Source organism: Zeus faber (genome assembly GCF_960531495.2).
Source record: "Zeus faber genome assembly, chromosome: 14".
Taxonomy (NCBI): Eukaryota; Metazoa; Chordata; class Actinopteri; order Zeiformes; family Zeidae; genus Zeus; species Zeus faber.
In genome coordinates, this window is record NC_137200.1 from 30,220,188 (window position 1) to 30,230,943 (window position 10,756).

The following is a 10,756-nucleotide window of genomic DNA, read 5'->3' on the forward strand; positions in this document are numbered from 1 at the left end:
CCATTCACAGACTGAGGCTCGCTCTTCCCACCTGCTCACGGCCTTCACCTCACCTCGCCCAAGCAGATCCACGTCCCCTCCTTTCACATTCACTCCCGAATCTTAGCGCTTCGATGACAACTTTCTTGTCTTGCATTCTGCACCAGGACCGACAGGACAACCTTTCCTCTTCTTTACATTCTATGTCAAACTACTCAACATTCTGTGTTCTTCTATTCTTACATTCTTTAGCCAAACTATGACGACTTTCGACGACCTTCAACGACATTGAGCGACTTTCGAGGTAGTCAAAGTTGCAATATTTTTTAATGGGATACAGGAAGGAATTTCCACCACTATTCTTCTTCTTCTTCTTCTTCTTCATAATAATAATAATAATAATAATAGTATTAATAATAATAATAAAAAATATTATTATTATAATAATTATTATTATTATTTAATACAAATTCCATGATTTAAATCTTCACCCAGCAGCTCACATTTAAATCAATCAATCAATCAAAGTTAATTAGGATTAATCCTCATGTGCAATATAAATCTCTTTCATTGCCTAAATCCAGTCTTTATTCACACCCAATTAAAATTGCCCCTCTTCTCACAGTAATAGTGTCATTATGAGGCCAGCGATCATTTCCGGAAGGAACACGCGATCACCTTTGGTCTTGTAAAATGAGGTGTTTGGGTGGAGGCGGAGCAGCGGTGCTGATGTACGACACAGGAGACGCTGATGACCGTTCAACGACGCCTCACGCTTTACGATGCTTGACTGAGCTTTACCAAGCGGCATTCAAGCTCCATCCATAAAGTTCTTGTTAATGGACAGAAGGTGTGTGTACAACTTTATTCAGCTATCGCCACTTTTTTTTATTTTTATACACTGCCCCTTTATTTTTTGTGATGAAGCCCTTGAACCTAATTTCTCACCGTGATAAAGATTTGGCGTTTCCTTCAGCCGACCCTGCTGTGTTTTTCCTTCATGAATCCCAGTTGTAAATATCTCTTTGCCTTCAGTAGTTTTATATATGACATTCAAAATCACACCCGCCTGCTGTGTTCCGACCCCTATGAACATGTGTTCACACGACTTGCTCGACATTCTCCACGAATACACCTGCTGCTCCACCCCTGCTCCGAGTGACGGACTACACCCGTGACCCTGCATCAACCCTCAGCCCCGTTTCCACCGACAATAAAATCCACATTGGACGCTTCCTTATTCCGCTCTCAGTGACACTTCCATGCGGTGGCAGAGCGCGTGGTACCACTTTGACCCAATCGCATCTCAGATTTCTGTCTCACTGGCTGTCGCACTTTTTTTCCTACTGCGAGTCCACGGAGACCGGACGCCTCCAAGCGGAAACTTGGAGTTTTGTCGGTTCTTCCTCAAAAAGCAGCGAGTCCACAGCCGGAGTGCGTCCGCCCCCCGCGCCCGCTTGACGTCTAAACACATCGCCCCCGGGAACGTTCTCTTCCTTGGTGACTCATTAGACCGGACAGGACACGGGTCACCCCTCTCGGAACGCCGCTTCCACGACCCTGACAGCGCCGTTGTCACGGCAACCACACACTACGCTGCCCTTCGAGGTCAAACTTGACTGCCCCCACGCTCTCAACATACTCCAGTTTTTAGGGAGATTTCACATGAGCTAGGCTAGCTGATCCCATCTGCAGCCTGACATTGAGCTAGCACGGTTAGCATGCAGCCGCCGCTGTCTCGCTACTCGCCACGCAGCCATGACATTGGTGTTGACCACCTCGACACCTCTGGAAAGTTATTGCGTATAGTGGCGACACGTATAAGGATCTCTGCAGTCAACGGTGTTTCTCCACAAAAAAGTGCCGCCTTTTCCCCAAATTCCCCAAATATGATTTATTTATCAGGGAAAAAAAAGGCATCTCAAGGTCAGTGCCATGTCCAGTCTGGAAGTTACTCATCATTCATTTTTCTTGCTAGGAAATAGACAGCATGGCATCACACAGTCCTCCAGTACAAACATCCACCCAGCGAGGTGAAGCACCGCCCCCTAAACCCATGTACACAGAGAGATAAATTTTTTATTTGTGGGTGATTCCTCCAAGGTGATTTGATAAGGCTGGTGAGTGGATGAGCTGGGAGACATCTTGAGAATAGTAAGTAGGAGCTGGGGCTCAGAGCCTCCTCTGGCTTTGATGTTCTGCTTTAAAGCAGCTTTGTGCTGACAACAGTTGCCAAGCAAAGCACACAGCACACACCGAGGGGCCGCAGCCACTCTATTTTAAGGTGCTGTTCCTTCAAATCCCGACCAGAGTAAAAGCGTAGATCTGGTGTCCCCCCCCCCCCCCCTTTACACTGACTGGTTTCCTTGCGATGTGAATTGGGCGACTGCCACAAACAATCCCACGCTACGTGAGAGAGAGAGCGAGAGCGAGCGAGGGAGTCTGCTGAGCAGAGCTTGCTCCTTTGTTGTCAACCACGGATCTGCCGGTGCTCACCCTGCGCCGTCCCTCGCTCACGTCCCCCCTCAGCCGCTCGGCGGAAACGCTTCTTCCCACTCGTCCGGAATGAGACGCAAACGTTGCCGACTGACTCACTCCTCCGCGCACACACAAACACTGCTTGACATAAAGACGGAGCATGTTGAGAGAGCCGAGCTACACCCTCACTACACAGCCATCCATCGTCATCCTCATGACCGCCGTCGATTTGGTTATAGCGGTGAGAATGACGGCAGGCTTGGTTTCTGTTTGGCGTCGGGGCTTCCCGATTGGTTGACCTGGACTCCGCTACCGCATTCGCCGAAATAACCCTGATTGCAAGTGGACACCAAGCGTATGGACTCGACAGAAGGATTTTAACCCTTTTACTCAGACTGTGTTAACCTCTGCGATGGGCCTGAGGCGGAACCACGGGAGGACGGACTGAGTCACGGCGCCTCCAAATTTACGGCCGTGAGTCCGAGTGAAGGCTGGCGAGGACGGTGAATCATCGCCGTCGCCCTTTCACGCACGACAGGCGGAATGAAAGATGAAAGATACAACAAATGGAAACGCTCGAGCAGAGGGTGCCGAGGAATCTGGGAAAACGAGGACTTATGACAGGGTGGAGGAAGGTGGCGTGGTCTGTTCAGTGAACCAGGCGAGACGCGGAGGGACAGACAGAGACGGAGGAGTGTGGGTAGACAGGTGAGGGGCGGGCTGCGGTCTCCCTCTCCAGGGGAGCTCCACTCTCAGGCCTTGTCGACGTGCTGAACTCGGGGAAGTACGGTGGCCGGCGAGGGCCTCTCCTCCAGCCCGCCGCGGTGCACGGCGGCAGACTGAGTCCTGCGGTGGCACCGGCGCCTCGCCCTCACTCTGTGCTAGGAGGCGTCGGCCTTGGGAGCTTCTTTGCGTCCGTTCTTCAGGGACGGCGAGTCCGACTGCTTCCCTGTCTTTTGGGGAGGACTCTGCTCGTTGGCCAGCTCGTGTAGCGAGGGCTCCTTGTACATGGCGACTGGGAAGCAAAGACGAGAGAAGTTGGTCATTCGTCAAAACGGGTGCAGAGAAATATAGAATCTGGAATAATATATTCAGATGACTGCGATGAGTGAGATACTTTATTCATCCCTGGAGGTCGAGACAGGCTGCCAGGTCAACTGGTGCCAAAAGTAGAATCAAATTTGCAATCACAATATGTCATGAAAATACATCGAATTTACAGATTACAGAAAACAAATATATGTTACAATAATATTCAATCATTATAAGTAGAATTTAGAGTTAATGTGACAATAAGTCACAACATACAGTATATGTAACAAAATCTATTCATAACGACTATAGTATATGTTCAATTTAGAGATAATGTGTAAGAAATACATGTAATGATAAAAAAAATTATATATATATTTATCTATATAAATATTCTGTGTATATATATATATATATATTTATATACAGTATATATATATATATATATATACGTATATTAATATGTCTGTGTATATGTACATATACAACCTGGTCTCGTGCTTTTTCGTGCTCGTAGTCACGAAAATGAATCATGTCTTGTATGATTGGTCGACTTTTTTCGCGCTACACAAAACAAAACTTTAACCAATTTATTTGAATGGGGAGATTTTATCCGGCTTTAGAATTTTATTAAAATTTTAAATTGCATGGGATTCAATTTTGTTCTGAATATCACAAAATTAAAGCGGGATACTGGTTTTGCTTTTTCTCCGAATGGTCTATTCAATTGAAGGTTCAAGGTTGGGCGAGAAGAGGGATACAAGGTCATACCCTGTGTAACCAAAATAAATCAGATTTTATTCCATGTAGAATGTGAATGGTCTTGGAATCCACACTTAGCACTTCCCTGCTGCACCTCACTGCTTCACCCCAATGCTGCACCCCACTGCTGCACCTCACTGCTACACCCCCCTGCTGCACCTCAATGCTGCATCCCAATGCTGCACCCCAATGCTGCACCCTAATGCTGCACCCCACTGCTACACCTCACTGCTACACCTCACTACTGCACCTCACTGCTGCACCTCACTGCTGCACCCCACTGCTACACCTCACTGCTACACCTCACTGCTACACTCCATTTGCTGTAGACAAAGCTAAAACACAACAAAACTAAACATGTGTTGGAAAGGTCTCATCTTGTAGGTCAACATTTGTGAGTTTGAGACATTTCAGTCGATCCTAAACTGAGATATTGACCTTTGAAGCCCCATGTCAGTCATTAAAAGAGCTCCCAAAATAAGGTCAACTGTTTGGACAGGGTGGAGGGCCAGATGTGTGGCTACAGCTTGTGGCCGGGTGGGACATCCAGCCCCCTGCGCTACGGCGAGCCTCGCCTTTGCCTTGGGCATTTCGTGGCTGGCAGTTTTCCTAGGGTGCCGGTCTGTCGGGGACCCGGCTTTGGGCCTGGGGGCCGTGCTTGGCGTCCTCAGCCTGGCTTCTGTGCCTGGGGACGTGTCTTATGCCTGCATGGGGGGGGTGGGCTGTGTGTGTGCTCTTCAGGGGTGCAGGGCCTCCTCCTGCTCTCTGGGACTGGGTTATACTCCTCAAGGCTGGGCGTGGCTGTTGCTCCGCGGGGTCCCGGCTTCCCTAGGGGCTGGGGGGTCTTCCGTGGCTGCAGGGCAGGGTGCTCGGGGTTTTCCTGCCTTCGTAGAGTGTCCATACGGCTGCGGGACTCAGGGGTGGCAGCGGGGCCTCTTCCGCTACGATATAACTCCGACCTTATACACCAGAGCTAAATGAGACTAGACCTGTGCAATCGTTTGTTTTTGCTCTTGTAGAAGCCACCATTCTGTATGATATCAACCTTGTTTTAAGAAAAACATGTTTTATTCACCATGTCATGGAGACTACACTTCCCATAATCCTAAGAGTAACAGCGATGCCTCTGATTGGTAGAGCTCACCATGGAAATGTTTACCACACTGGCTGATGGGTACATATTTATATCCGGTTAAATAATATCTTTGAATGAAATCCATAATGAGAGTATGACCCTGTATCCCTATTCTCACCCAACCTTGAATTTAATAGACCATTCAGAGGAAAAGTGAAACCCGTATCTCGCTTTTATTTCATTATAGTGAGAATGAAATATAAACCCATGCATTTTAAACTTTAATACATCCATGCCTGCACCCCCCTCTCCCCCACCCACTTCTAAAGTCAAATAAAATCTCTCCATTCAATTGAATTCAAGTATGTGTGTGTGTGTGTGTGTGTGTGTGTGTGTGTGTGTGTGTGTGTGTGTGTGTATGTATATATGAAGATGTACAGGTATATGTAACAATATTTAGAATTCACATATAATATATAAGAAATGTATGTACCGTGTTTATATAAGTGACAACAATATTTATTGATACTATGTAGAAGTAATATTTACATCTAAAATGTAACAAATATTGAGATGTCAAATCTTGAATTGTTTGACTGAAAGGAAAACTGCGGCCTTGTTTAACGGAAGCTGAGGTCACCAAGAAGGGCTTAGGGTTAGGTGAAAAAAATACCAGCGTTGTCCTTGAAGTGGCGAGTGGTGACTGTGATGCAGGTGTGAAGCAGGAAGCTCATATCTACCCTCGATTACTTTAGGCAGGAAATGTGCGGCGCCTTTGGTTTTCTTAACCCGGTTGCCCTTCATGACTTGGCCGTCACGATTGATACCGATGTACCAGGAGCGTCCCGACTGGGTCTGGCGATAGAGCATGGAGGAGTAGGTCACGTAGTAGTTCTCAAACACACTCTCCTTGAACTTACACTCGGGAGTGAAGTGCTCCTAAAAAGAGAGGGGGGGTGCACTCATATTAGCAAAGAGAAAGCAACAGCACGTGAAGAGTGAAATACACTATACCACGAATATCACCAGAGAACTGTAATGTTGTTGTTTTTAGATTTGAAAGTGAGCTACACTTCACACACGCACACACACACACACACACACACACACACACACACACACACACACACACACACACAAAAATGAACACGAGCTATGAAAGGCAGTAATATGGTAAATTTCCCCTGAGGCAAATTGAAAGGAAAGCTACTCCCCTCCCATCGCACATGTTTCTTTGAAAGCAACGACGTCCTGATCCTTGGGGAAGAGCAGGGAACAAGTGCACGTGCAGAGACGTCGTATTAGCACATCTGGTAAACTTAGCACAGTCCCCCAAGGAAAAGTTTTTGCAGCGCAGATGAAGAGCCCAACACACCCGCGTGCACATCAGGAATATGTGCATGACTGTGACGCCAAAACCGCCGCCGCTGTTTTCAAACGCATCTCATGTCCAGAATCGCGCCCGATGGAGCCCACATGCAGCGCACGCAGTGCCCGCTTGAGGTTCTCCACTCTCATCTGAACTGGATATGACAGCCCGAATCTGACGACACACAGAAAAAAAATCAACCCTGCAAAAAGCTGGATGAGGTCCAGTGCTACAACCAGTCATTGAAAACGATCATGTTCCCACACTAGACCCCCCCCCCCCCCGTCCCCAACATAAGGACGAGTGAACTCTGCATAATGTTGACATATGATAGTAACCAACAGCGACAGGTATACATCTCTCTAAGTCACCGTCAGGGTCCTTCCCCTGTCAGAGAGCAGCGTCAATCTGCACGATTGATTTAGTGAGAGTAGCAGGGCAGAAATGGCCGACTGGAGAATTTCCCTGGGATTGGGGGTAACAGGAGGGGGGGGGGGGGGCGTGCACGCCGGGGGCTTTAATCAAGAGTCAGATGTAGAGCGGGGAGGCCGAGGAGGCCGCCCTCCCCGTGTCACAGCCGTCACCGACCCCCGGCGGTCGCAGGCAGCCGCCCGTCCCAGGGCCCAGAGTCACAGTTTTACATTCCGCCCGTCTCTCCTCTGTGTACCCTCCAGTCCACACCTGTCTCGCTGTTTGCAAAGCGTTGATACTCCCTCCCCCGCCAAGACTCGCCTCTTCCATCCTTGACAACCCCCTTCGCCTGGGGTTGGGCAAAGTTTCCAGCTGCCACTGCCAAGCCTGCCCGCCATGGCCACATCACAGGGCTATTTAAAGATCCTCTGACAGGTTTGATATCTTCTGCTGCGCTAACACAAAGGGGTTGGGATCGATAGATGATCCTCGGCATTCATTATTAATCAGGGCAGAGAGCAGGAAGGGCTGGGAAGTGCCCGGCGAAGGGAAGTTGGAAGGAGAGAGGTGGAAGGGGAGGAGAGGGTCAGGGGGAGAGCAGGGGACGGGCGGACGGAGAGGACACGGGGTGCTGGGCTGAGAGAGAGAGAGACAGGGAGAGAGAGACAGAGAGAGAGACAGAGAGAGAGAGAGAGAGAGAGAGAGAGAGAGAGAGACAGAGAGAGAGACAGCGAGAGAGACAGCGAAAGAGAGAGACAGAGAGCGAGAGACAGACTCTTCGGTCACCAGCTGAAGTCACCATGTGACCACCCGACCAATCAGGCCTTTGCGATCAGCTGAGCAATATGACTCTCGACATCTTGTTTATGTCACGCAATTGTCAACAAACTCCAGAGCGACCGAGATGTTCCTTCATTCCACCCTCCATGCAAGCAGTGCACTGCTCTGCTGCCGATGGATTCAAACAGGCCTTTACTTCCTGATGCCCGTCTATGGGACTCCCCTTGGAGCGACCTCTGAGCCTCATCAGGATGACTGAGACCACCCAGGGACTCTGAGCGCCAAATAGACTACGTCTCCTCAGAAGTATCTCTGAAATCACCAATTTGGGCTGCACGGATGAATAATTGCTAAGGATGTATTGATCGTCGCAGCGAAAGCAGCGGGGGGAACATTTTCATTTGAAGTATGATTCACTTGGCCCGAAGTATGAAACAAAATAAAAATCCCATCCTTCACTCGAGACTCGCTGGGACGAGCTCCCGCTGCCTCCTCCTCCTCCTCCTCCTCCTCCTCCTCCTCCTCCTCCTCCTTCTTTGTTTTTTTTTTTTTGTTTTTTTTGCTCCCCAAGCCAAAATGAATCCCGATGAAAGCAGAGGAGAGAAAGGTAATATCCAGCATCCGTTCTGAGCATCCAGAGGACGGGAAGGACCTTTTTATCATGCAGAAGAGTGTCCCGACCTTCCCCTCCCCCTCCCCCAACCCGCCCACCTCTCTCTTCATCCCTCGTGTCCGATTACATCTCCTCCACCTGCTCCGGGAAGCTTAACTCTCAATGCCACCATAGACTTGCTTTGCACTCACACCGGGACAAGGACAATGGAGTAGCTCTCCGGGGCGCACGCTCTGATGCCCGCGGGCTAAAGTTCAACGGCTCCGTCTCACGGCTGTGCCGGCGGACGATTAGGAAAATATGGATTGGAAATAAAAAGTATCATTTAAAAACATAAGTACGTCTAAAATAACCTCAGTCAATCCCTCCACCACAAATAGTTTCTTTACCAGGCACAGAATGTTTTGAGCGTTAATGTCCTTAGAGACGTCTTAAAAGTCTAAAAGAGGGAGCGTTATGTTTGAGGATTTAGGAAATGTGTGAATGCCGCCCCCCTCCCTCCCCCCATCCCTGTGACATGTGATTGTCTGCAGCTCCCTCACTGCACGGCAGGGGTCCCCGTGCACGGCAGGGGTCCCCGTGCACGGCAGGGGTCCCAGTGTCTTGCCTGCGTCTTGTTGGCTGTCCCATCCGTTCTCTGGGTAATCTATGGAAGTCTGTGAAATCTGCCTGGATGCAGCCATCCCACAGTATTTCCATAGTAATGCATCACTGCTGCAGCGACCCCCTCACAGCAGGACTTCAAATGTAAAGCTCCTTAATAATCCCCCCCCGCTCATCCCGTCTCTCTCACAAAAGCAAACACACACACACAGAACCAAAATATACACAGTTGGCTGTGTGAGATAGTTGGTGTGTGTACGCAGAGCGTAACCCATCACGGCCCAGTGTTGAAACCAACGTGGCCCCGAGATGCTTCAGAAAAGCTCAGAATGAGCGGAAGTCAAAGGAAAAAGAAGGAAGTTCTTCGATGAAACACAGACTTTTCCCACAGGGGGGTCCCCCAAGACTTTAGGATCCCAATTGCTGAGTTTATTTCTTTTAATGTCATGGGTGTCCTGTCACTTTGAAAGTGATTGTTCCATAAAGAGAGGATGGAGCCTTAAGAGGTATATATCTGAGGGCAGTTGGTCTGATTGACGGGCCTCTCATCTCATCCTCCCAGCATGGCGGCCATTTTCCTTCCTTTCCCCGTGACTCCACCTCAGCGCGCCCCGACTCCGCCCTGCTGCCAAGAAGTAGAAAGTTCCTGCTCTGTTCTCTACCAAGATGGTGACGAGGATGAACCCAAACTCGAGGTTTCAAATCACCTCTTCAGAAATGACTGGGTGAGGCCACACTCTGTCTATTTTTGTCTTTAGTCTATGACAGTGATTCTCAATCTTTTTTTCATATCAAGGAGCCTCAGTTTGATTGTCATTAGGCTTAGATTTTGCCTCCCAAACTGGGAAGATTTTTATTATTAAATATTAGTCAGCACCAACTTCCATAGCTGTCTACACCATAGTCAGAGAGATAATAGTGAAACTAGGATCAAAACAGCCATTATTGTACATTTTATTGTATTGTTCTCTAATGGCGCTGATGTCTTGTGAATGAAACGGTGGTGAAGTTTAACCAATGATCATTTTGCTGGTGACCTCCCACAACCTCTTTAAGGATCCCTGGGGGTCCCCGGACCCCATGTTGAAAGCCACTCGTCTGTGGTGTATCGCCAGCCTCTGGGAAGGAAGCTTCTGGAACCACCCGCTGCTGCTGCTGCTGCTGCTGCTGCTGCTGCAGTTTTTATTGTTGTGGGGCCAGATGCAGATGCACTTGGACATGTCACATTACATAAGTCAACAAGGCAGAGCAGCACTTATTAATAGGGGTTTTACAGCAGATGAGACGGGGAGATAACCCCTATCTGGCACTAAATATGTATGGTCTGCCCCTGATGCTTTGTGATGGCCTTGCGTGGCATGATGTGCGAGTGACAAGCACAGAGTAAATGTGATGGAGTAGGGTGATGCGGTGACTCGTGGCGCCGCGACGTTGATTGACATCTGGAGGGCTCCCGTCGATGTGCTGCGGCTAAGGGGGGAGTGTCAGCCGACCGCCCCTCCTGACCTCCGGTGCCAGAGGTCACCATCTCCACAATGCCATTTGCCTTTACACCCTCATTAGTCACCCGTCGCACCCCGCCCTTGCCACCCATTTCATTTCCTTGCCTTTGTACGTGACACAGAGGACGCAGGGAGGCCCGGGAAGCACAGGC

At 49.1% G+C, this 10,756-nt stretch overlaps 1 protein-coding gene across 1 annotated transcript in view; it reads right to left on the reverse strand.

The window, feature by feature from the left end:
* Positions 1-3,338: 3,338 nt before the first annotated feature.
* fgf11b (fibroblast growth factor 11b) overlaps positions 3,339-10,756 on the reverse strand; it is a gene marked incomplete at both ends in the record, with an annotated part of 40,654 nt that continues 33,236 nt past the window's right edge. Inside the window, 2 exons of the mRNA XM_080014437.1 lie at positions 3,339-3,472; positions 6,067-6,265. Coding sequence (XP_079870563.1) covers positions 3,339-3,472; positions 6,067-6,265 — 333 coding nt within the window. The remainder of the gene's footprint in view (positions 3,473-6,066; positions 6,266-10,756) is intronic.